This window comes from Micromesistius poutassou, assembly GCF_964030765.1.
Source record: "Micromesistius poutassou genome assembly, chromosome: 10".
In the NCBI taxonomy this organism is placed as follows: Eukaryota; Metazoa; Chordata; class Actinopteri; order Gadiformes; family Gadidae; genus Micromesistius; species Micromesistius poutassou.
This window is the reverse complement of record NC_140280.1, coordinates 6,993,322-7,020,615: the sequence shown is the minus strand read 5'-3', so window position 1 is coordinate 7,020,615 and position 27,294 is coordinate 6,993,322. Positions and strand designations below refer to the sequence as shown.

At 42.6% G+C, this 27,294-nt stretch overlaps 4 protein-coding genes across 4 annotated transcripts; 1 reads left to right on the top strand and 3 right to left on the bottom strand.

Annotated features, from left to right (window-relative positions):
* Positions 1-3,353: 3,353 nt before the first annotated feature.
* On the bottom strand, positions 3,354-8,283 carry chrdl2 (chordin-like 2). Its single transcript, XM_084474671.1, has 11 exons — positions 8,158-8,283; positions 7,777-7,889; positions 7,455-7,548; positions 7,214-7,359; positions 6,260-6,353; positions 5,907-5,968; positions 5,557-5,752; positions 4,999-5,187; positions 4,298-4,465; positions 4,100-4,192; positions 3,354-3,908 (listed from the first exon to the last, which is right to left on the bottom strand). Exons 1-11 carry the CDS (start codon positions 8,222-8,224, stop codon positions 3,781-3,783), a joined length of 1,350 nt encoding a protein of 449 aa, XP_084330797.1. The 5' UTR covers positions 8,225-8,283; the 3' UTR covers positions 3,354-3,780.
* Positions 8,284-8,669: 386 nt separating this feature from the next.
* spag7 (sperm associated antigen 7) lies at positions 8,670-14,714 on the bottom strand (the record flags this gene model as incomplete). Its single annotated transcript, XM_084474678.1, has 7 exons — positions 8,670-9,960; positions 10,290-10,446; positions 11,479-11,568; positions 12,216-12,300; positions 13,151-13,239; positions 14,069-14,136; positions 14,630-14,714. The coding sequence occupies 7 exons, from the start codon at positions 14,712-14,714 to the stop codon at positions 9,830-9,832; spliced, it is 705 nt and encodes a 234-aa protein (XP_084330804.1). The 3' UTR covers positions 8,670-9,829.
* Positions 14,715-15,840: 1,126 nt separating this feature from the next.
* On the top strand, positions 15,841-16,642 carry defbl2 (defensin, beta-like 2; the record flags this gene model as incomplete). Its single annotated transcript, XM_084474680.1, has 3 exons — positions 15,841-15,901; positions 16,241-16,364; positions 16,621-16,642. 3 exons carry the CDS (start codon positions 15,841-15,843, stop codon positions 16,640-16,642), a joined length of 207 nt encoding a protein of 68 aa, XP_084330806.1.
* Positions 16,643-18,188: 1,546 nt separating this feature from the next.
* On the bottom strand, positions 18,189-26,716 carry mepcea (methylphosphate capping enzyme a). The gene is made up of 5 exons (XM_084474664.1): positions 26,441-26,716; positions 23,805-26,000; positions 22,220-22,438; positions 21,259-21,382; positions 18,189-20,598 (listed from the first exon to the last, which is right to left on the bottom strand). Exons 2-5 carry the CDS (start codon positions 25,944-25,946, stop codon positions 20,564-20,566), a joined length of 2,520 nt encoding a protein of 839 aa, XP_084330790.1. The 5' UTR covers positions 25,947-26,000; positions 26,441-26,716; the 3' UTR covers positions 18,189-20,563.
* Between the last annotated feature and the right edge of the window lie 578 nt (positions 26,717-27,294).

Sequence of the window (27,294 nt, the reverse complement as noted above, 5' to 3'; positions counted from 1 at the left end):
ACCAGGGTGTGGAAAACAGGGCCCTTAACAAATTTCGGAAGTATTTTGATGAAGTATAAACTCCGGGGTTATCCCGAGCACGTTAATCAGCTACAAAAGCAAACACGTCTGTCGGAGCTGGTTAGTGTAATGCTTGGTGGCTTTTCAACCAAAGCGTCGTTCTTACAGGTTTCTCACCACTTCCATGGCCCAGAAACGCTGGCACACCCGGCCCGGGACAGAGCAGCTGCAGCGCACATTATGCTCTCTCCTCGCTTGGTTTCACGTTGTTAAACGCCTTGAAAGAGCAATGATTTCGCTTATATTAATTTGCATGTTTGATCCAAGTACATTGTAAGGCTTGTGCAGGGGTTTCCATCATTAATGCTCATTAACCAATAAAATATGGCACAAGCAACTAACGTTTGAAGCCTGTTTCCCATTCAAATGTTTGCTAAAATACACTTAGTATAGTCTTATACATAACACATTGCTGGTAGTCATCTCCTGATATAAAGAAGAAAACAAACTCTTTTCGGGTGTTGAATTAAACAAAGGTGACGTGTTTACGCAGAAACCTGCGAAAATCCTAATTAAAAGAAAATTACCTCTTCAATCGGAATTAAATAACGCTTGACCTTGTCCTGACCTGGAGGCCGGTCGCCGCTCTGAAGTGCTGCTAGACTGTCTCGGGCGGGGTACGGGCTCCAATCAGGCTGATTTATGCCCGGTGACTACCCCCAGCTGGTCCCACAGCCCGGGCCAAGCACTGGCATGCAGAGCTCAGCCGGCCACGGCAACGGCCTCTTGGAGACACAAAATATGGACTAATTGTAGAATATTCAAAATCTGTATTATCGTCAGATTGTCTTTTTTTTTTACAATCCGTTGTCGAATAATACAAGATAATATAGACATGGATCACTCAATCAGCCTCTACAAGACATTTAGGAAATCATTATATTATTAAATAATATTATAGGATATTATTTTGAATGTAAAAATCAGTTGGTTTCACACAACGGTTACACACATGAGTAACCCCAAAAAATAAGGACTTGGGCCTTCATTCAAAAAATTAAGGGGAGGCAATTTGTTTAGTGATTAAGAGATGTGAAAGATGGGGAAGAGGGATAGAGGTGGGATAAGAGGAGAGCGCTTGTGAGAGAGAGAGAGGGAGGGAGGTCTGATGTGAGACAGAAACAACATTCCGACATTACGAAGGAGAGAAGGAGAAAGAGAGAGCATAGAGAAGGAAAAAGAGAGCATAGAGAATGAGAAAGATAAAGCATAGAGAAGGAGAAAGGGAGAGCATAGAAAGCAACTAAGGCCTCCATATATTGTTTTGAACTGTTTTTGTCTCTCCCAGTTCATACATCAACATTACTTCTTGTATGTATACATTATGTACACATCTCGCCTCAATTTCCTGCACTTCACTCAGAAGCAAGTGTGTTTATGTTCTAGGTTTAACGTTGTTAGTTTGCCATTATTCCATCATGTCTGTTCACGTGGCAACCATTGCACTTCTAGCCGTGCCTGGAGGGATGTCCAAAGCCTTGTCTAAATCCTGCCTCATATTACACAGAACATGTACTGCGTCGACACAACAGCTGGCTTGTTAAGAGCTGTATGGGTTTAGTCCCTTGCCTAGGTATACAATGGCAGAGGATGGAACCAGCAACCCACTCATCTACCGGCATGACCTAATTTGAATATTTTACGTATTTTGCCGCATGGGAATAATTTTAAGATAAGTGAATAGGGATATGAACATGGATATTTACATTCGGCAGATGCTTCTATCCAAAGAGACTTACAAGCGAGTCTGAGAATAATCGAATCGCAGACATCCAACAAGTAATCACAAGTGTTGCCAGACTGAGTTCGAGGAACCATTACTGGTGTGCAGAAAAGTAGCTGTGAGCGTTTGCTCGATGTTATGCTGAAAAGTTGGATGATTGTTATAAATCTACAGCGCCTGTCATCCACAACAGGACTTGCGCTTTGACTCAGGTTTCCATACATGTTAAAACGTTCAGTGTGCACATACCCAGATGTTGATCGTACATGGAATGAACACCAGTGTGAAACCAGAACTGTGGATTAAAACCTTGATAAAAACAACCTCAGTTTAAAGGAAAGGTCTGTTTTGTGAAGGTCTTATAAAAGAGAAAGACTGCTTCAAGTTCATTGTAGAAACTTTATTTGAATCCCATCAATTTACCATGTAGCATTTAATATAACATCCCCTTATAGCATCACTTACTATAAGGGGATGGCCTTTCTGAACAGTATTACTGCAGTATCTGTTTTTCTTTATAATAGTACTATTGCGATATCGATATCTGGAACTGCAGTAACTGGTGTGTTTATAAGAATACTACTGCAGTATCTGGTGTGTTTATCAGAATACTACTGTGATATCTGGTGTTATTAATACTACTACTGTGATATCTGGTGTGTTTTTAATACTACTACTGTGATATCTGGTGTGTATTTAATACTACTACTGTGATATCTGGTGTATTTTTATAAATGCTACTTTGCTATGGGTGTGTTTTTAATTCTACTAGTGCGATATCTGGGGGTATTAATACTACTTCTGTGATATCTGATGTTTATTTATAAATGCTACCTTGCTATGGGTGTGTTGTTAATACTACTATTGTGATACACTGTATCTGGTGTTTTTAAAATTCTGCTGTGATATCTGCTACCTCACTATGGGTGTGTTTCGGTGGTGCTGGTGGGACTCCTCTGCTTTTGATTTATCCTCCAATACTTAATGTGAGTTCTGGTGCAGAGCCTCGGCCCCATCTGGCGTTCTTTGGAGAGTGAGGAGCAGCCAACAGTAGAGGAGCCTATATGTGGTGCTCATTACTTATTAAACACACCTTTACAACCTTCCAGAAGAAAGACGCTACACATTTTCCAGCGATGTTCCACATTAGGTAGCTAAAGGTTATTTGATCTACCTACTGTAAATATATACAGCCTTTTTCATAGGTAAGTTTAGCTACAAGGGACTTCATATGCCCACAAAATCTAGTCTAAAATTATTCTAAAAACTTTTTTAGATTTTGTGGATGATTTTGTGGAATGTTAAAGATTGAGAAGGTAGAGTCTTACACGGGTGTGGATGCTCAGCCTCTTCACAGCGGGATAACACAGATTCCTATGTTTTTAACGTTTAGAGAAACCCGAAGCATTACTCAAAATGTGTATGGATGTATAGATACATACATATGAATCATACAATAAGCATGACAAGGCATTATTTAAGTTCATAAGACTTTTATATGTACAATAAATATAAAAAGACAACAAAGTAACTCAACAGAATGACAGTCAAGTTTGGAAAGGCTGTTGACTTAGGTTAATAACCCCCTGTCTGAAATGTTTTATAACATAACACGTACAATGTTATATGGAGACATTGTTAACAAAACAGTAACTGTTTAAGTAGCACATAGAACAGATGGTACAAGAGATTCTGACCGCAATGATCTTTATATCTCAACTCAAAGTTATCTCAAAGTTTTTGATACTGGTAATGTAAACATTTTAAGTTTTTATATTTTGCCATACTGTCATAAACTGTATATTGTTTGTTGCAGTATGTATGTAAAAACTATTTTTATAAACAGTTCTACCTTATGATGTACAATAGCAAAAGTCAAACAATTCTAAAAAAAAGCTCTTTCTATAAATATTGTGGTTGGTTTTGTGACAGAAGTCTGTGGTATATGAGCGATGATCCTGCTTTAGCTGGGATTTGACTGTATCTCCGTCGTGTGTTTAAGGTGAACACATATCTTCAGTGTGCTTGGGGTTTAAATAATTGACTATCTCCCTGATGCCATCATCGCAAACCGTCGTTTGAGAACTGTCACCAATATTCTCCCCCCTAAACTTTTTCCAGGTGTCTGCAAGAAAACGCGCAAAAGCCTCAGCAACAGAAAAGTTGAATATAATAATCAAAATAATAATTGGAATGATTTCAATAAAATATAAGCAAAACCTTTTGAAAAACAAAAAAAAGTGCCACTGCCATATCATTTGAAGATTTATATTATGTATAAATATGTCAAGAGTGTAGAACAAGGAATCAACCAACCTTCAGCAACTGTGGCGAGCAGCGTGTAGCTTTCAGGGCGATCCGTGACGTTTCTACGTTCCACTTCTGCGATTTCCAACAACTGTAAATCCTCTGCAAGGGTAATGAAAGTCAAAACACAGCGGTTTAGCAATTTTACCTGTCTAAAACTATAATCCACTGTAAATAAATGTGTTTTTTTCTGAAGCTCCACATTACCTCCCACCGTCTTCCAGGTTTGGAGTTCGATCTCCGTTAGCCCCGACCTTTCAATGGCGATGGTTCTGATATCGTCTGAGTCGTTTCGCACTGGTTCCACCTTGTAGACGAGAACGTTGTTTCGGTAACCATGGTGACACTTGCTCTGGTTCGTCTCAGCCCGAAGCTCTGGAAGCAAGAAGCACAACATTGGGGGGATGGCATAGGGCTTTGGACCGATCGTTGAATCAATCACTCCCACACATCCAAAACAATCCAAACTAGAAATTCAAGGTACTTCAACTGTCTTTTCAATACAATCTAGGGCCAAATGCATTCCACGTGCATTGATGGTTGGTACTGGCTTTAGCTGGCAAAGAAAATGTTGGGGGTGGAGCACGCCACCAAAATAATAAATACAAATACACACAATTACGTTTTTGCAGGAGCAAATATTTTATGTTCAGTGGTGTGTTGTTCGTGGTTGGTCAAGATGGACGAATGGCTTTTTTTTCACATTGCTGTGCCAGGAATAATTGTTAACAGATATCCGTAATTGACTTTGCCCGCTTTGCTCTGGTCCCCCTTATTTTACATTTGTAGATCCTCTTATCCATCCAATTGAAGCCGACCACATTTCAAGGCGCTCCAAGCGCTGCCTCGAGGCACACTGGTGTTCCTCAGGGCACAACGTTCAGGCCTCTACTCTTCTACTGTCCTACCTGGGCAGGTCTTGCAGCACTTCCCCGCTGACTTGGTGGGTCGTTTGCAGGGGTACTGGTTGGGACAGGTGATGCGTCGGCAATCCTGCAGGCCGTCGCTGCACGAGCACAGGATGCACTCCAGGACGCGTCCCAGGACAGGGTGCCAGGTCTCCCCGTGGGAGTACGTCTTACTGTTGTACGAACACGCTGGAGGAGACGCATGCTGTTAAGGATGTGACTCGAACAGCAACGTTGTTGCAAAGGTTAATCGGTGGAGTATTAGTTAGTAATGATCAATATTAATTATTATTATTACAATTGATTTTATATATATTTGTTTAAATAATAATTACCCATTTATTAATGTGTATACTCAACACAATAGTTATAATAACAATAATTATTATTATTATTGTTACTACCATTATTATTATAATCAATATCTTTAATATCATCAGTCTAGTGTTGACCAAAATATTGTGCCTCCTAAAGTAACCAAACAGTAAAGCAGGGTTGTGTTGTAGTTGGAGTGGCTGCGGAGCAGTGCGGATTAATACAAGAGGTTAAAAAACAAACCTTTCTGCTGTTTCTTCTGTAAGAAGATCTTGACAGTGGTGTCTGCGGCTCCCTTCAGGTTGAGCTTGCCCAGACCCAGACCCAGGCCCCAGGGCCCAGACCTGGGGCTGCTCTTGAGTGAGGACAGGGTGGCCCCCAGGGGCCCCAACCGGTCCCTCACCAGCGGCTCCTCAGAGCACTGGTCCACAGAGTGTCTCTGGTGGGCAGAAATAAACCCAGTTGTGTTAGTGGATACTTCGGTTACAATCTGCAAGAATGGTTTTACTCAACACCTGGTGTATTAAACATCTATAAAAGTATTCAACACATATTAAATAACTGTCATCATGAAGGTTCATAAATGGACTTACAACGCCCCGGTTCAGCTGTTGGTTTCCATCCTCTAGGGACGAGGAGCCGCTGGTCATCTGATCTGGAGGAGGACCAATCATCATCGTGTCAGTATGCAGGCAAAGTACATGCAACGTCCATCTGAGTAGCCACTCATCATTGTGAGCACGTTCCAATACAGATGTGTAGCTGTGATTGGCTGTCAAGCCAGGTGTGTGGGAGGCAGACAGACAGGTGGTTGTGTTTCAATGATCCCAGACGGTATATTCTTCTACGTGTTGGTAAACGCAGGAAAAAATTCCTTGAATGAAAATTCAAGGATATTCTATGGACATGACAATTTAGAATGCAGACATGAGGAGAGTGTGAGGACCTCTGCAGACCATGCAGCAGGTGTCTGGCAGGGGGACTGGGGAGGAGCAGCTCAGGGACTGGCAGGTCTTCAGTGCGCAGAAGATGTTCCCATTCTGGAGGAACCGGAGATAGAGGGTTATGGATCACATCATTGATATACAGATTCAAGAGATTGATTATCTGCGGTTGAGAGAGAAAGACGTGTTGAAACAAAATTTTATATGAATTTAGACTACTGGTCCACTTGCGTTTACACGCTGATTCTCATTCAGAGACTGAATGACATATCTCCATGTTGTTTCAACAATTATACAATACAATCCACTGCCTGTCATGTATACGCCATAACAGCAGTGCGTTGGGGGGACTTGTATTAGTGTCCACTAGGTTCAGAACCCTGCTCTGGGTCCAGGAGGTGCTGTCAATACCAGTCCTGCCAACAAGAACAGACCGGACAACATGAGCTCCTCCGGGTTAGCCTGTATGATCAGTATTTGGCAGGAAGAGCGTTCTTCCTCCCGGCCCCCTCAGTCCAGCCTTCATCCACTCCCTCTGTTTACCTCGGCTGCGTTCAAAAGGATGGAACATGTTGCTGAGTTACTGCCGATGGAAACAGCAGAGTGGGTGAGGATGTACCAGAGAGACATGGGTCAAATCAATGGGGGTCTTCAGTGATAGGTTAAAGGTCTCTTTCAGAAGAACTTTCTGACTTCAACAAGGATTCCCACATTTTAAACACAGCCATAATAAACATCTCAAACTACACTGACAATTGGAATACATTTTTCCCATTTCATTAAAACAACAACAAAAAAAATACATAAGAAGCAGAGCTGTCAGACATCTTCATAACAGCTCAAACACAAACTTTAGTATTTTGGGTATGATTTGTATGTGGGGTTTTGGTTATGTTTGTGTTGAGGGTCCCTGGGTATTATGTTAATAAACAGCTAAAGTTAGGATGGGAACTCACTGAGCATGTGCACATGACGCACTGGTTGGTCTGTCTGGACGGGAACAGGTCGTGTTTGGTGAACGACTCCCCCGGCTGGTAAACACTCCCGTTGTACCGACAGGTCTTCACCGAGGCTCGGAGTCCTGCAGGGACCCGGGGCTCGTCTGCGGATAGAAGAACCCAACAAACAGTCCTGTATACACGAGGGGGGAATAAAGATGTGTATACGGTTGAGCTGTGTGTGTTGAGGTGGGCTAACCTGGGCAGCGGGGGCAGCACTGCTGCGGGTCGGTCACTGGATTCTCACAAGTCAACGCAGGACACCTGATTGTGTTACATTTCACATGGCCTGCCTAAAAGAGACGGACGCAGACGGTTAACGAGGCCAACACACACACACACACACACACACACACACACACACACACACACACACAGTGGCGGTATACAGAGCAGAGGAGAATGGTCACGTCAATTAAACAAACGAAGTCGTAAATTCCAGATTTAAGTTGTTTTTTTGCGTAAAAGGCTGTGGAAGTGGAGGCATTTTGGGACGGTGCAGAATTGGCACCATAAGCTACCTCCGTGCACATGCAGCGCATACAGAACATGAAGCCAAAGGGCTCGAGGTAGGGATGCCAGCTGTCTCCGGGACTGAAGATCTTGTCTTTGAAAGTGCATGTCGTCCCCGACACTGGATGAAAAAGATATGTCAGCGATCAGATGTAGAGGAATGTCACGCATTGCCCAAAAAACAAAATAAATCTTTTTTTTTTTGCTTTCTTTACAAACTGCCATAACATGGGCTAAAGAAGGTAGAACAACGATGACAATGGTATTCAACAAAGAATAAGGAATTGTAAAATGTAAAAAAAAAAAATATATGAATTGAGTTTCATACTAATTTGACTTTAAACCTATGTAATCAGTCCAGAACAAGTTGCCTCATGGTTTCCCCTCACCTTTTGTCGTTTTCAGCTCTGCATCCGCCAACCAGGTTATGAAAATAAACAGAGAGATGAGCTTCATGTCTTGAATATGTTAAGAGTGGGTCTTCTACGCGATGTAAAAGTTAGTTGGATGCTGCGTATCTGCAGGACAGCGAGAAACGAGGATAAAAAGCAGCTATTTATCATTTATTCACCCGAGGCGCCCCCTAGAGGCGCGGAGAGGACACGTGCATGAGAAAGTTGTGAAATGACACTTCGGGGCCAATTGGTTGTGCAAAATCCAAAACAAAGAACTAGAATTGTGCTATGAGATACGTTGTGATCGGTTACACTAAATAGTTAATTAAATATTGTATTTATTCAAACAATCCTACATGGTTGGCACACAATTGATGCAGATCAGTAGGACCTGAAAGTAAATAGATTTGTTGAAATGGCTATCCTTTGAGGCAATTATGTGGAAACATTTCTAAAAGGCCTACTATGAATATACATTTGGAATAAATTTCGTGAAAATTGCTATACACTGTTTTTGTTAGTTTTTATTTGAAATAGAGGTTACCTTTTACATACATGTATGCCGATGGCGACAATCATAAAAACAGACACAGGTATGTCAAATAAGAAACATTATAAAGCACAGTGAAAAGCCAGGAAATAAATATAACATCCATTTAAAATACAACCCGCTTTGCAGTAGCCTTAGTTTATAAGAAGGGCACACTTTAGACCTGTATGAACCAGACTTTTATGAACACACAACATAGCCGACATGACCACAAATATGTTCATTTCATGAATAATAAAAAAATAAATTCTAAAACCACCCTCCTCTTTTGGAACCTTTGCCATAACTGCCCGTTTCCATCACGATTTGAAAACGGCTGGTATGAATGTCGTCGCTAGATGGCGCCAAACATTTCCATAACAAACGTCCATTGATCAACGGAGACACTTCAAAAACATTTGTTTGCGCCTTCCACTGTTAATTCCTGGGCTACAATACGTTATTTGTGTGTGGAAGTTTTGAAACGTATTCAGTAAATCACGTAGCCCTATCGAACCTCATTAAAAAACGATTCTGGTGTATAAACCAGTAAAAAAAATTAAAATAAACAAACAGAAAAGGTTGCAGATGATGAGTTTCAAGGGAACAGTGCATGTACAAACAGGTTATAGCTTCACAATTACATATCATTAATCATCTTTGAATTTATTCCTATCGTCAATGTGAAATACTCTAGTCTCGAGGACTTTTTTACTGAACAAAATGTAGTGCTTTTTATGCAGCCTTATAGCAAATGTATGTTATGTCGTCACAGTATATTTGAGGCCATTTCAGGAACTTAGTCTTTTATCTGGAGAACCAGTTGTCACTTGCGACTTAGTTTGGAAAAGAGAAAACACTTTATAGACCTTTTTGTTTTGCCAGACTTAAATTTTAAAACCAGTTGTAATAGAAATAGCCCACTAAAGAGCGACCACACACCTCAGTGGTTGGAGGTTTGCACATGTACGTTTGAGCCCTGTCCGTATGAGGATGTCTTAAGAGATACTGGAGGACAGCACGGCGCTGTGGGGCCTCCGACTGTCGTCTGGTACACTTTAACGGCGAATATTGCTTCTTGAACTTTTAAAAACTCACACTAACACAGAGAGAGGGAGCAGGTGGGTGCCAGGGCCCTCAGGAGTGACTGCTGCCCGCGTCGGGCCCCGTGGCCCCCGTGGGATCCTCCAGCTTCTGCTTCTTCTTGGCTCTGATCTGGTTCATGGCCTCCTCGATGGAGCGCTTGTCTCGCTTATTCGCCGTGGGCACTGCGAGTGGTCCAACCGTCGACCAATGAGAAGAGAAGGTGGGAGAAGGGAGAGGGGGGGAGGTGACAAGTAAATAATAAAGTGTAAATGAAGCCTAAAATAAATAAATAAATAAATTAAAAAAAAAAAAAAAAAAAAAAATATATATATATATATATATATATATATATATATATATATATATATATATATATACACACAAATAAATAAATATATATAACCCGTATGTGCAAGGTAAACACCAGTTTAGATGGATTATTCTAGAAAGTGGGCGGACCATTCAATGTTTAGTGAACATAAATGATCTCTTGGGTGCTAGGTGCACTCACCGCAGCCATAGGCACTGTTGGCCTCCAGCGTGTGCGCCGCGTCCTTAGCGGAAGACGTCCCGATCAGGTGGCTGTACTTGTCCCGGTAGTTGGAGGCGGGGGACGCTTCCAGCTTGTTGGTCTGGACAGAAGCCGCCTGCGCCAACACTGCCTGCTCCTGCAAATACAAAATGGCGTAGCGCAGAGTCAGAGGGAGGGGCCGGTAAAGAAGGAAATAGCCTAGTTTGTAAAAAAGAAAAGAGGGGCGTAAAATGGGAGTATATGTGTACACATTGTAACTGCTCTTTACACTTCTTTGAAATAACATTTGAAAAAAAAAAAAAAAGAGTGAACCAGGTCACTTGCAAGTAACTGCGATACGGTGGGGTACCACAAGTGATTACAAGTAGATCTTCTTCAACCTTTTTATGTCCAGGGTGTCTCGTTGTCAGGGCGTTATGAGATTCAGTTGTGAAATATGAGCAGTCTTTTTTCTGCCTGTAGTAAATCTACAGTTTTACATGTTTATGACGGACTTCTCAAGAATATCTATTCTATATTAAACTATACTATTTTCATTTCCTGGAATAGGACCAAAATAATGATGAAGGTGGAAATGTATGTGTAGCATACATTTGTGTAGCATACGGCGTTGTGTAGCATCGCTGAATTAGCAGTATATTTTCAAAGAAACCCTGTCCCTCTGCAGACTATATGCACCTCTGGTTTACTTTGCATCTTCTACAATCTGTGACGTCATTGGGGCTTCGGTTGGCAGATAAAATACCAAAAGTTTACTGCATAAACAATCCACATGAAACACTGTATAGCGGAGCACTCCTAGTTGTTTATGCGATATTCTCCTATGTGCTCCTCTTGATCCCTACGCTACTGCGCAACATGTCTGGTGGAGCAGGTCCAAAAGAAACATGACGCAAGGAGACACCCACAGGCCCCAGTGTAGCCACCGGGTTGGTGTGAGTCAGTGTGTGTGTGTGTGTGTGAGCCAGTGTGTGTGTGTGTGTGTGTGTGTGTGTGAGCCAGTGTGTGTGTGCCAGAGTGAGCTAGTGTGTGAGCCTGTGTGTGTGTGTGTGTGTGAGCGTGCGGGTGTGTGTGAGCGTGCGCCTGCGTGTGTGTGTGTGTGTGTGTGTGCCTGTGCCTGTGTGTGTGTGCCAGTGTGTGTGCGCGTGGCTCTGTGTGGGGGTCTTACCTTGAGCCTGCGGCGCTGCTCGGCCACCTGTGGGTTCCACTCCTCTCCCTTGCGGTACGCCTCCAGCTCATCGTCGGTTGGGGCAGACTCCTGCAGACAGACACAGGACGGGTTGAGGTGAGGTGAGGTTGAAAGTGCGGGCATGCCGTGCAGACTGGGAGAAACGCTCTGTGACTGTGAGCGGATGAAGGAGGTAGGAATGGGAAAATGTGGTATGAGGGGACGAATAATGTGTACGAATAATGTGTACGAATTAGTGCTGTTAGTTAAACACGCTGTTAACGCCGTTAACGCAAACCCATTTTTTAGCGCAAGATTAACATTCTTTTTTTTCCCACCCTTTTATTGATGGACAGTGTTATATTGTGCGTTGTGTGAGAGATTATTTGCTCCCAAGTGTGAATGACTGCTCCAAGAGAGAATGTTAGTGTGAAATTGAACACTACAGTATATGCCAATGTTGTTTTCAATAAAAAAACATTTGCACAAAGCAAGCCGATCCACTTTTCCATGTTGATAAGAGCATTAAAATGAGAAAAAAAAGAATGGGACGAAAATAAATCAAGGGACATTTAGAATAGATAAAAATGTGTGATTAATTGTGAGTAAACTATCACATTAATGCGATTAATCGCGATTAAATATTTTAATCGCTCTGTGAGTGGCCATCAGGTTTAGAGAAGTGTTCTATAAATACTGTCCATCCACCATTAAACGTGATCTATTGTCCACCCCACCTTTTTGAAGAGCATGACGTAGCGACTCTCCTCGTCTTCTCCGAAGGAGAAGGAGGCTAGCCCGGCCACCTCCGCAACATCGTGTCTGTAGGAACAACACAGAGAAGTGGCTTTAGTTTAGAGAAAACTGGATGGTACAATATGATAATTATACATAAGTATACATCTGACCTGTGAAAAAACATTGTTTTCAAAAAGCTTAAGGGGGATTTGTGAATTATTTAAACATTGCTCTGTACTCAGCATTCAGAATTATCACACTGCCAATAACACAGCCACTATCGCTTCGTGAAGACTACACGTATTCAATATGGCACCCAGGCGATCAAATTTTAACCCTCCCTTTGTGACAATGCCCGCGGGATCAGAGATCTTCATGACCAAGCTGTGAGAACCAGACTGGAAATGCAAAGTTCAGTTTAGCCAGTGGTGCATTATGGTCCACTCAATGGCAGATTTTCAGTGCTTAATTCCGATGCTGCAGCCCTTGCTTTAGAGGAAAAACTCAAAGTCCTTTTCACAGAGTGATGGCCAATACTACTGGTGAACATTTCGGTTGGAGTGCAAGGCTGCTGGACAAGCAAAAATGTGTGGGTCATCCTACAAAATGACAAAATGATTTCTCGCCATAGAACCAATGTAATATGCAGTGATTCGGATCCCTGGGTTGTTGTTATTTTGGGATGCAAATATCTGATACTTATTGTTGATGCAACAGCGATTTGAAGATATACTTTCCTCTTAAACCCCATTGTTACTACTGCAGCAATGTCTCCCTGTGACACAGTAGTGTCAAGCGAGTCAAGCTCCAAACTGTAAAATAGGACTTGGGTGCGTTGTACATCACCCATATTTATGGTTGTGATGTCTTTAAGTGTTTAGCCTTTGTAACTAAGAGTACTTAGTTTAAGAGAATACGTTCTACTTGTACTTACATTATACTTCTTTCTATCTTCCCCATGGGTGTGTATTTTCTTTTGGGCTGCGTACTGTCCTGAATAAAATCTGAAACCTCCTTCTCCATCTGCAGAATAACAGACCATACATGTAGAATGTTAAAGATACATAATCCATACATGAAGCATGGTAAAGATGCATAAACAATACATGTAGCATGTTAAAACTACATAATCCATACATGTGGCATGTTAAAGTTACTTTCATCACCAGCCACCACTGATACAGACATATATCTACACATAATTTGTTTTTATTTTTAATTATTTTGTAGCTTCTCTCATATCCAATTAGGTGAAGAGCGCGGTCATGTGGCCCTCTGATAGTGATGATGAAAAATTGTGGCCCTCTTAATCATGAAAGTTGCCCATCCCTGATCTAGGTGGACACGCCCACCTGTGATGTCAGAAGTGGCACATTTTCACAACGGCTTGTAACAGCTTATCACACTCACACCTGGTGGTATAATATGTCCCCTTGAACCCTCTATCGGACGCTGCCATCAACATAACCCGCTGCCCAGACAGAGCTCCCCACAGCCACACACACCTCCCACACACAACTGCTCTCGGAGCAAAGTTGAACGTTCACACTGGTTGGCAGAGAGGAAAAAAAAAGTGCAATCAATAATGAAGATATTACCCAAAAAGTGCAAGAATCATTGGTGTACATAAACCTAAGTGCTACAATAAGGGGGGGGGTGTAATATAACCCATAAAAAAACAGTCAACGTCAACAATATTCCTGAATCCCCACAGCTTTGGACACAGGAAAGGGAGGGGATTAAGTTGGTTGCAGTCTTCCACCATACCACTAGAGGCCACTAGATTATACACACTGTACCTTTAAAGATTAATTTTCAATTGATAGATGGATAGATGGATGGAAGAGCTCACCTTTTTCCTAAAGTCAGCTTTCTTTCTCTTTTCATCCTCTTGCATCTTCTTCATTCTGGCTGCTTGCTCTGAAAAGACGATATAAATTATCTGTAAGGGCTTTTTATGTTAAACACTTTGTAACCACTCTCCTATATACAAATAATCATCTTCATATAACGGTTTCATTAGTCATGTACTTGCTATGATATGTAAGCAACCATTAAAACAAAAATAAACCATAAATTATGCATCTTAATTGGGTATTGGTTTTGACCATAGGATATATACAATAAAACACAAACTAACATGTATTTATAGGTTGTGTCACTGTCTTTAGCATCCGTGTGCAGGTTGAACTTAGTTAACAGGTTTGTGTTGTTGACCTAAACAAGTCTTTTAATAATTTAAGGCAGAACTAAAAAAACTACGCATGCTTGATGGAGAGCTGGCTTGGCCAATCAGAGGACGAGAAAAACCTTTCGCTTTCCTTTTAATAATCCGCATTCCGATATAGGATGCCTGTTTCATAAATGTGTCCTTTCAACAGTAGTGGCGATAAGAGTTGTGGAGAGTATGTACCTCGAGCCTTTCGTCGGCTTTCCTTGTCGCCGACTGTCGGAGGTTTCTCCATCGAGCTTAAAATAGAGCCTAGGAGGTCCGCCATCTTGGAATAATAGTATTAGCGCCGGTATTGCGCAGGCGCGACTTTCTGGCTGTTGTTTATTTTCGCAGTCTTGAATCGGGACGAGCAGCGCCATACACACAATATACCGCCACCTACTGTGCTGGAATGCTTACTATCACGTAGCTATTACTTCCTAGTTTTTCGGTTTAAAATGTAATGGTTTAATTAAATGACGATCCATTATGACTTTGATTATTTTTAATGAGGTAACTGAATGTGTCTGAGAAAGTATCTAGTATATATTGTATATCTGGTATTATCTAGTATAATAACTATGAGCCAATTCCACAACTAATGGGGTATGCTACATATTGATTTCAACATGATATAGGTCTTATACAAGACAAACGAAGTAAACAAAATATTTCTGTTTTGTTTATTATTTGCCTGTCATAGTCGCTAGGGGGCACGCTATACACGTGCATCTGTCTGTGAGCAAGTCTGTGTTTGTTCGGTTAACAAAAGTCCCTGCGTCACTGGACCTGTGTGTTTTGTGAAGTAAAAGTGTACTTTAACAGCATCAGCAGTATCACATGAACATGTCCAGACGAGAGCACACTGACACAGATGGCACTACTGTTTTAAAAAGCCTGGAAGCCACACACCTACACAGTTAGCAGGTTTTAAGTTGACAGCGGGTTGGCCCTTAATCAGTAGGCCTAACTTGGTTTAAAAGAGCTAATGGTGAATTTTGTTCCTTGATTTGATTTAAACGTCCCTATTCCAGCGACAGGCTTCATGTGAGTAGCCAACAACACAAACAATTCTTAAGGGACCTGAGTGAATTAAATATGACATTTTTCATGAAGGACCACAATCAATAGTAAAATAAGGTATTTTGTGTCTACAGGAGACGGCTGAGAGCCCACATCTAATTTGACCCAACCCACCAGTAATGATGACAGCTACCAGACTCATCACAGTGTTGTCCAGCAACATTCACAAATAACTCATCTTCTTGTTGTGGTTCCGGACAGAGTGCGTCAAGGGGCCCCTCCCCTATGTCCGACCAGCCGTTTATAAACCCCCCCCTCCCTACCCCCCCGGTGGTGGTGGAGAGCAGCCTACTGTCTGCACACAGCGCGCCTGTCCCACACCCTGAAACATGAAGAGGGTCCACCGACTGCTGGTGCTAGTCCTCCTGCTGGTGCTGCTGACCAGCGAGGGTAAGACAGGACCACACTATTGCATAAACCCTGCTGACAATAATAGTGTGGTATAATAGTGTGGTTGTTTCCATATTCCTACTCTTTAAAAAGTTATTCAAATATGCACAAATATATTTTTAGGCAAAAGAAGATGAAGATGCCAGAGTTAAAGTAACAAATTGTGAACAAGTATGGGGTACACAATATTCAAGATTCAGTCAACCCTCATACATCAAACATCCGTAGTCCGGCTTACTGTAAACAATCAACTGAAATGTGATAACGCATACACATATGGTCCATATGGTATTCCATGCATCATGAATGTCTTTTCTACTTTTATGTTTTGGCGAATAGTATTGGCAGCAACGGAGGATGCAGAGGCGCAGTACTGGACATGTGGCTACAGAGGACTCTGCAGACGGTTCTGCTATGCTCAGGAGTACATCGTCGGACACCACGGTTGCCCACGGAGATACAGGTAGGTCCTAGACATAGGTTTAATATAAAGTAGTTCAGTTATACACACCATAGAAAGTTTTTTTTTCATAGATGGTTCTATGAATATAAGTTTCCAAAAAATGTATGTTGTTAGAGTTTATTTAATTCATTAGGCAAGACATTTGTTTTTGCTTGGATAGGTTTAAGTCATGCTGTGAGATGCAGACAATCCAATTGTGTGCTGAACTACACACGCAAGTTGTGTGGTTGATTTTGTGGTTGTTGTTTATTTACAGGTGCTGTGCGATGCGGTTTTAGCAGTTCCTGCATATCCTGCATTATTCCTGCAGGATAAACTGAACAAATGGAGGAATTAAATTGATTCACGTGTGGAAAACATAGGTCATTTTAAGCTGTGTGTGCAGTACACTTGATGTTTTTAACTTCCACAGTTGCACTTAGTGTTATATTATTTATATATTTTACATATTTGCAATTTAATTCATCCTATCTGATTCATCCTAATTCATCCTAAAGCTTTGCTTTCAGAAATGATTTGATGGAAATAAATGCAGGCAAACAAACACGGTTCTCTGAGTTTGGTATAAAGTGATATGGGTCAGGGGTTGGGTTTATACATCGAAATGTGATTCATAAAATAAGAATGGTGAACTTTAAAATTATTCAAGTTATAGTGGCCTGTGACTTTGCAGAGTACTGTACTCTCAGGCATGACAGTTTAGTTATTTATAGTAACAAGCAATACTATAAAACTATTTAAAACCATAGCTTGTGATTTTATACAACCATGGACAATGTTTTATCACTGTAGGATGACATCTATGTCTGAAGATGCCAAGCTGTCCTGGGTCTGTAAAGGTTAAAGCTGGATGATGGGCCATCAGTCAACACAGAGGCTGCTTTGTGCACAAATCTGTTATTCATCCGAATCTGTTATTCATCCGCAGCATGGCACGGCCACAATGGAGCGCACGTGTGCACAAAGCTGTTTACATGAAGCCGATCTTCCCCATCTGATCATTGAGCAAACAGCAAGGCAGGGGGGCGGGGGGGTGGGGCACTGGAACACACACAACACATACACTAGACGTAAAGGGTTGATATTTTACTTGTGCCACATTTTTTATTTACAATTCTGGTATGATTGTGCTCTATTCTGGATATTTATATCCTATGTGATTAGAGTGAATCCAGATACAGGTCATTAAGCAGCAGGTATAGGGGCTAGGGCAAGGATCAAGGATGCATACAGGTAGTCAGCAGCAGACATTGGGGCTCGTACCCAGAACCTTTTCAATGGGAGTTGAAGAGTTGCTGACACACTGGCTGTCTAGCATTGACTACCCGAGGGCAACCTGAACTTATTTATTGCACCAGAAGCACTCCTCAGATTGTGCTCGACAAGAATGAGCAAGTTACTGGTGTCAAGTCAGTTACACACACACACACACACACACACACTTCTAATTCTCAAACCAGTTCCTGAAGTAGGTGAGTAGTGTTGTGTATGAACTGCAGTTAGATGTAGCCTGACATGCACAATGTGAAATTCTATCCCTTCCTCACTAGGTGGTGCTGTGTGTAACAAACTGATCCACTTCTAACTGATTAGATGGGTGTGCCAGGTGTCTTTTACATAATGCAAGTATTACAAAAGCATATATAAAGCAGCATTGACCTTTTGGCAAGAAAATGTAAAGAATAAATATATTTGTAAATGTGAATTGTAAGTATTATAATTGTCCTTAAATACATTCTACATGCGTGATTCCACCACAGTAGACAATTACACAGGAGATCATTTTAATAATTTGTAATTAAAAGATTCTTTGAGGCATGTAAATAAAAACACGTTTCCCTAAAATACTTTCCAAAATAATTGTTTTTCCATCAGGTTAAGGTGCTTGTTTGAAGCGCAGTTGTAAGCTGCCGTAGACAGGATTTATGTATTGACAACATTTTTGAGTTAAACAAAGACCATTTAATTGAATGGTTCTGGAATCTAACCAATAAGACATGCTAAAACTCTGAATGTTATCTGGTTAATTAACTGCCACGTTACGCAGAAAGATGTCAATTCATAAATGTCATCTACAGTTACAAAGAATATATGAATTCCCACAATTTTATCAGTGCAAATAACCTCTTTATTAATCCATCTTGGATTAATAAAAGTACATTTTATCTTTATGTCTTTAAACGACCATGAAGACTACATGACACTCAAATAGACACCTGCTCCATCTCACATTTGGCCATCCTGAATAATCCAACCAGGAACATGAGAACAGTTTTGGAAGCTAACAAAATGAGCTTCATAAAACAGTTAGTCTTGCAGTAAAACAAAAAAAGCTATGAATTGAATATGAATTGATATTGAATGGCAAAAATAGGGCTTCAACTTTATTTGAGCCTCACAACTTTAAGATTGTCTTAAAGTTGGGCGGATACCCTGACTTGGGGTGGGATAAACTCTGTAGACAGATCAAAATATCATCTACTTAAATCTGTAAATGATATAATGTAATCTGCTATTTAACAGAGGAACAGCCTAAATATTGTCTATATGATTTATATAAGAAAAATATTTTAACTAGTCAGAATTATTATGAAAGGGTACTTTTATTTCTAAAGAGATATTTAACATACTCAAAGTGTCTTTAGATGACAACCCCTTTGTTAAATGAGTTAACCAAAAAAAGGAACTGGCTTGGGCAGGAAGCATTTAGTATCGTATGCAATATATTGATTAACAGAGCTGGATAAGCTTTGGTACGAGAACTCTGACCTACAACATTGGCAGCAAACATGAAAACAAGATGAAAATTCAATAAAAATTGACATAACAAAAAAAAGTTCAACATATTTAAAGGCATAACAAAAGTTATAAAACAAAACTTTATTACATCAATCACTTTTCATGAAAGGGAAACAAAAGCCCATGACCTCTGAACTGTCATAATGTGTAATTTTAACAAGTTTTAACCAAAAATTAACAAATTATTAAAAACCATGGGTACCAACGTATTTTCAAAATATGAGTTTGAACTGATTTTTCATAAAAAATAAAAAAACATTTATTTGAGGAGATTTTCAAAGTAAGAGCGCATGTGGATACAACATGGCTAAACATTGGAGCACTTCCAGTGTGCGACAGTTTAAACGTGGACTTCCAACGTTGGGTTGAACACATGAAAGGCCAATAAACAGATCACACTTTAACCTCTCCGTAGAAAGACAAAGGTCTTCGTAAAAATCTTTTGCAGAGTTATTGACACATCTTTGAGATCTTGTGGGATATCATATAGGATAGATATGGCTTTGCTTTGGCAAGGAAAAGCCCATTGCTGATGTTTTCTTGTTTAATAATCATAAAGGTTGACCAATGGTGGCTGGCTGCTGGCTGCCCTGCTTTGGTGTCATCATAACCCAATTACTCATGTTATGCAATTGAAGAAAATATAAAAAAAATAGCAAATAAATGTACCCTAACATTGTTAAATAATTTCCATAAAGTAACAACCTCAAAACCACCTTTGTATTATTTATAGCCTTTCCCTGCTGAGCAGTTTAACTGTCAATACCTTGATCGACAGGAATAACTCGTCCATATAAATAGACAGAGGGTCAGATTACAAAAATATAAAAAATGTTAGAGTGTTATTCTATCAGACATAAATCTTTCACTTTGTGAAGTCCAACACCTCGAATGAACCCAAGATACGCTTTGATCCAACAACAACAAATAATATTTTTTCTGTACATTTGTACATTTAAATGTGATCGAAAGGCTGGAATTGTTCTGATGACACCAAACTAAAAAAACGAAACAAGAAAACATCAGCAATGCCATGCCAAAACCTAATTTACAAAACATCAAATGTGTAGAGTAATTATAATATACTAAAAACATTTAAATACTCATTACGGAATTGGGTTAAAGGTAGTCAATACTAAAAAACTGCCCACAGCAGGGAAGTTCCATTGGAGTGGATCTGAAGTCTGACCTTCCGTAAAGAGTTTGAAACCTTTTATTCTTGATGAGGGGGCTCGATCTGTGTAAAAATGATCACCCAGTGTTGGTCCTGGTCTCCATCTGTGTGCTCTGCGGGGGGTCTGGTATCTGTCGGGGTGTAATTAATCCTAGTCCGTCGGTTGGGGAGGGGCGGGTCGCTCACTCACATTCAATGATCTTCAAGGATCTTCAAGGCAGTGCGGTCATTTGTGAAACAAGTAGATCGGTCTCTGGAAACCTGGGAGAACAGGCAAAGAGGGGATTAGGTTAACGTTAAGGAGCTCTGGAAGCTGACCAGGTCAAGGGTGAGAGGCTGAAAATACTGTGTTTTGGGAGCCCTGCATGCTATTTGTTTTAAAAAGTCAATCGATAAATTATCTTTAATATCATTGGATAAATATGGATGAAAAGTACTGAACGCAAAATAGCGTTCTGCTATAGAAGAATTAAATGCATGATGATACTGTAGGTGGAATTAGATTATGAACAGCTTTAGAATAAATGTAGGAAGCATAAAGAGAAAAAGAAACAAGTGATTTAAAGGGGTGATAATATGACACCAGGTGCGAGTGTGATTAGCCATTACAAGCCGTTTCAAAATCTGCCGTCTCCTGTGTTTAAGTGGTCACATCACAGGTGGGAGTGTCCACCTAGACGTATGCTGGATAGATCAGTCTACCATCCATCACACATCTAGGTGGACACTCCCACTTGCACACGCACAACAACAAAGCACCGTGCACACGCACCACAGCACCGTGCACACGCACCTCAGCACCGTGCACACGCACCTCAGCACCGTGCACACGCACCTCAGCATCGTGCATCCACACCTCAACATAGTACATCGACACATCAGCTGGACACAAATCAAGGGAAATTCGTCTGAGATAGTTACCCTTCGCCGAAGAGTTAGGCGTTCCGATGAACTCATAGCTGGCGAAGCCGACTTCGGTGGTCAGGTAGTTGGTGAACTGGTCTGGCTTGAGGCGAATGCTCTTGTAGTTCTTGCTAATGACGTCCTGTGAAGACGCAATAGAAAACATCGAAAAGTCTTTGATTAAATCCTTTTGGAACTGTTAAAGACCGGGTAAACCAAATTCAGTATTTTTCTTCTTATCATATTAATTAGGCCTTAAATGTGTCCCTCAAAACATGTAAAAAATATTTTTCCCATTCATCATTTCCTTGAGGAGCTAGGCCTCAGAGAATGTTCTGTGTGCAGGTTTAAAATGGGCGGGTCTACATCGATGACCGCTTTACGTAAAGCGGTCATACTCACATAAACCCGCCCCCTGCTGTCCATTTTCAGCTTTGAGATTGGGAGGGGCTGGACCTCTCCGGTGATGGGCGTGGTTTCCTGGCCTGCAGCGCACACGCCCCCACCGTCCTGAGCCTGGGGTTACTGCTCATTTTTCATCAACTTTGAAGCATAATTTTATATACTTCGCGATTTTTTTAGTCCTTCAAATTTGGCAGGGTGGTTAATAATATATTTTCCTGTGGTATTATAAACTCAAAACCCATAATTATTCTTGGTTTACCCGGTCTTTAACTTCAAATTTGAGCTATAGACTTGGCACGGTAAACATTTTTTCAATGGCATCATTTTACCAAAGACCATTTAGAAAAATGAGGATTCAAATATTTACACGTTATGTAATCAACATGTATGTGTAGGATAAATGTTCCCACCCACCAGGAACTGGTCAACAACTATTTGAGTTCAAGGTAAGATTTAGATCAACTCAAGTGATTTGCTGGCAAAAACATGTAAAAAAAAGTTATTAAAATCATTCAGCCGCCTCCTCTAACCCCCGCCTCTCCCTCCCTCCGCTTATGACATCACTTCCTCTTACGGTGAGCTTATTCCGGCGGCAGTAGGTGTCCCAGGGCTGGGGCTCCAGGATGAACAGCCCCCCGGGACGCAGGTGTCGGTAGGCCCGCTGGAAGAGCCTTTTCAGCCCCTCGTCGCCCCAGTTCAGGTGCACCCACTTGGTGACGCTCAGGCACAGGATGACGTCGTACTCGGGCCGCTGGGTGAGCAGCAGCCGGTCGCTCTCCAGCACGTAGTTGGCCTGGAAACAACACATCACATGACCACATTTAAAAATACAATCAAAAGGTATGAGAGGAGGGGGGAAATGTCCAGTTTGATCCCCTGTGTGTGCACTCTAACCCGGAGGCTTCTTTGAGCAAGATAGCCTTCTATTACATCGCAATGTCGGTTTGAATTCGATTAATCATTCAGCCCTAGTCTTGAGTCTCTCACGGAAGCTAGTGAGCGACTCTGCTGTTCTGATATCGGCAGGGCTGATGTTGTTTATAACAATCATGCACAACAACATCTATTTTAACTTGCATGACATATTCTGGTCATCTCTAGTAAGTAACATAGAACTGCCCTAATACTACTGGATGTTGTTCGGTTTGTCTCCAGGCTAGATTCACACACAGACTTATAATTAGGAATATTTAAAAAGAGAAACAATTTATTAACAAAATTAAATAAAAATATATCTTGATTATAATATCTCGAACAATCTTCCTGATGAACTGAAATCCAATTCCTAAAAACCTCCCAGACACGAAACTTAAATAATATATTACATTATTATCTCAAAGTAAAAGTCAATCTATAAACATTATTCCAAAGTTAATATGACATGATATGATGTCATGATAGCTGTATTCATAATAAGCAGCATGCTTGGTGCTTTGTTAAATAAACAAGACCCATTTACAGATATTCATAGTCTTAAAAATCAGCTTACCAAACATCCTGCCATGATATTATTATTAAACGCATAGAGAACACACACACACACACACACACACGGGCTGTCAACGAATATTCAAAATTTGAATATATATTTGAATAGTTTTTAAAAACAGACAGACATTCTAAGGTGAAAATTAATATTCAAATGTGGAAAAACACAGTGCGCGGGTGGGTGCACTGTACTTAAATTAATGTTATATTTGTTTCAATCACTGAATGAAGCCTGCCATATTTGGGATAAGAGTCAGGACCTTAAATTGCTTGCATAAAACTCTTGATCAGCACTCAGCATTTATTTATTGTTATTGTTTATTTAAACCAGTATGTGCAGAGAGAGTGAGGGGGAGCGAGAGAGTGAGAGAGAAAAAGAGAGCGAGTGAGCGAGCGAGAGCGAGGTCTGCGGTCTTGGCCATTAGTTCATTTACTTAATTTTGTGTAGGTAATATGTTGTCAAATATGTTTAAACTTAAATAAACTACCTATACAAGTAGTTATGTCTCGTTGTATTAGTTTGTCCTGTTATTGACGTAATGCGCGTCATTGACATAATGCGCAAATATAGATGTTCGAGTAGTGTTTTTTTTAGAGCGAATATTCAAACGTCATTTTTGAGCAATTTTGACAGCCCTAACGCACGCACGCACGCACACACACACACTTACCTTGAGGAAGGAGACGTTGGAGGGGAACTCTCCTGGCCGGGCGGGGGGCTTCTCCGTGAGGGGAGGAGCTGCGATGGGACCCCTGGTGCGGAGAGACACGGGAAAGTGGCAGCCTCCAGGACCGCCGGCGGGATCTACACAGTCCTCCATCTCCACCTCCTCCATCCTGCTCCTCTGCAGCTCTCTCCTCCTCCTCCTGCTCTCAAATTCCTCCTTCTGTAACTCTTCCGCGCACACCTTCGTTCCCTCCCTCGTTCCCTCCTTCGTTCCCTCCTTCGTTCCCTCCTTCATTCCCTCCTTCGTTCTCTGCTCCTCTTTCCTCTGCTCCTGCACCTCTTTTGTCCCCAGTTCTGCTTTCCCCTCACGCTCCTCCTTTCCGTCTTGGAGCTCCTTGGCTCCCCGGTCCTCCATCTCCTGCTCCTCCTCTTTTCTCCCCTGCTCCTCCTTCTTTCCCGCCACCTCTTCTGCATGACAGCTGACACCATCTCCTCCTCCTCCTCCTCCTCCTCTTTCTCTTTCCACCACCGCCTCTCCATTCTCCCCCTTGCCTTCCACCTCCATGTGCTCCTCCTGTTTGTCTCCAGCCGCCTGCTGGCTCCTCCTCCTCCCCTCCTCCTCCTGCTGCTCCCGGGCCTGCCGGGTCTCCAGGTCAGACAGGTAGTGTCTGATGTTGTTGCGCGCTGCGTGCACCAGCCCGCCGTCGATGTCCACGCCCAGGATGCGTGCCGGCCGCAGCACCTTGGCCACGTAGAGGGTCACGTGTCCCGCGTTGCAGCCAAGGTCCAGCACGTCCTTCCCCTGGAACCACTCGGGGCGCAGCACGCGCAGGCGGGGGTCCTCGCTGGAGCCGCCGGGGTTGCGGTAGCCGTAGTATTTGTTGTAGTTGCCGTACTGGAACTTCGACTTGTGCTGGTTGTAGGACTGTGGGTGCTGCTGGTGGTGGTGGTGGTGCTGCTGCTGTTGCCGCCCCCCAGGTCCGGTCTTGGTTCCCGTCCTTGGCGTGCTAAAGCACTGGGTCACCGGAGGTCTGGGCCCATGTTGTTTGGCAGCCGCACTACACGACGTCACGGGGAGATCCGTTTTCCCCGAGTTGCGACGGCGTCGCCGCCTGCCGGCGTGCTGATTGGTCACAGCAGGCAGGACGGGCGACGTCACGGGGTCGTCGCAGGCGCTCTGCGAGCGGTCGGGGGCACACGCCTGCACTTCCTCCTTGGTGGTGAGCTCTTTAGTGGCACTGGGGGTCCCCTCTGCGATGGCTGCGCTGGGTTCACTGGGGGCGGAGTCGGCGGGGGCCGAGCTCGGGTCGACATCCATGCCTGTGGCGGGTTTCCCTTCAACAGCCTTTCCTGAATCTGATGATAGGTTGAGCTGCTGTACTACCGTCCCACCTCCTCCTCCACCTCCACCACCTCCTCCATGGTGTCTGTTGCGGTTCCTCCTGCGCCCGCCACTCTTCAGCGGTGACACGAGCACGTTGCTGTCGGGAACGCCACTGTTGAGGTTCAGCGGGTCGGTGATATCCCGCGGGATCAGGATCTCCACTGGCTCTCGGTTCTTGGAGGGAAGCGGCGAAGACTTGGGCGTCTCCGCATTCAAAGCCTTGTTCACCTCCTCGTCCAGCAGGCTGTTGAGGTTCAGGGGGTCAAATATGTTCCCTCCCAACAGGAAGTTAGAGGGAAGCACCGAGTCGCTCTCGGAGTTGGCCCTCCGTCGTCTCTTTCCCGACGCTGGGTGGTTGAAACCAAAATTGGCCGTGTTCCTGCGCTTGGACAACTTCGGCTGCTGCTGATGCTGCTGCTGTTGTTGTTGTGGTGGTGGGGGTGGTTGATGTTGTTGTTGTTGTTGTTTTGAAGTTTGCAGGGAACTGCTGTGATTGATGTGGTTTTCATCTCCTTCCGGTTTCTGACACAACTTCTCAGAGTTGGGGCAAGTGTCTATCAAACTCGTATGGTTTGGCAGGACCAAGCTGGCAGCTACGGGACAGTCGGCGGTGATGTCGGAACTGACAGTTCTGTCAGCGGACAGTTTCACCTCCGTCATGATGGAAATGTTGTTGCAGGCTGCAGTGCATTCCAATAGTTGCAGAGACGGAGTTAAACCAGACCCCGTCTTGCCATTATTCATCCCCTCGTCTACCGACATTTCTATGTTTACTATTGTCCAAATATTGATGCATACATGGAAGCCTCTGTGAATCTGCAAGTCAAAGCAAAACACACAAGTGTCAATCACGAGGTCGACTTTCTAAATTAATAAACAAAGCTATGCCGTCTTCACACAAACTTGCAATGCATGCACACACACCAGCGACAGACATGCAATGCAAGGGCTTAACGGACTGAGCATTGGAGTTAAGGAGAAGATAATGCTACACAGTTCACTGGCTATTGGGTTAGCGCTGAGCAACTCTCTGCACTAGCAGGAGGAGCGGGCCAGAGGAAGACTCACCACAACGTACACTCAACGTTACGGTTCAAGTTTAACATGCAGCGACTACAACCGCCAGACCCCTCCTCTTATCTATGTTGCTTTTTCGCTGCCAAGTGCATATTTTGAATTTTAAATCATTTGGCAAATAACGTGATTTGCTAAGCGCCGTAAATTCTGTGTCGAAAATCAAAATAACAGTCTCTCACCACCTCAGCAGCTCCCCACGCCTCCAGTCGTTCGGACTGTCACCATTCACTTTCCACCGGAGCTAACGTTAGCGTGGCTAACGCCAACCACCGTATATTATCAACAGAGCCGCATACACCGTACACCGTGAAGTATTGTGTCCGTGCCTCAGAGCTGCTTCTCTCCCTCTGGCTCGACACAAAAGTGCCCTGCTCCGTCACTCCTCCAGTGAACTCCTCGCAGCACGTTAATCCAGTCTCCCTCCAGGCAGGTTCGTGGATGAATAAATTATTCCGTTTGCTAGTCGGGCATGGCGGCGCATCCGGCCGCCTTCCGCACTCACAAGTGGGATGTGTCCAAAAGATGGGTCTCCGCTTACCCGCGCCAAATTCTCCAGTCCGGTGATACTGTTATAGATATAAATACATAGTTAAAATATATATACTAACTACTCTGTGTGTGTGTGTGTGTGTGTGTGTGTGTGTGTGTGTGTGTGTGTGTGTGTGTGTGTGTGTGTGTGTGTGTGTGTGTGTGTGTGTGCGCCGCCGTGCAGGAGTGTGTGTGTGTGTGTGTGTGTGTGTGTGTGTGTGTGTGTCTGTGTGTGCGTGCCTGGGTGTGTGTGAGTGTGTGTGTGTGTGTGTGTGTGTGTGTGTGTGTGTGTGTGCGTGTGTGTGTGTGTGTGTGTGTGTGTGTGTGTGTGTGTGTTAGAGATAACAGTTACTTATTCACTAGCTTATCGAGGATTGGTTTACAAGTTTATGAACAATTAAATGTGTCTATAAATATAAGAGTAGACAATCAGACATGTATTCAACTCCTTGTCTGTCATTGATGACAAACTTCTCAGAGTTTAACAGTTAGCTGACTTCATACC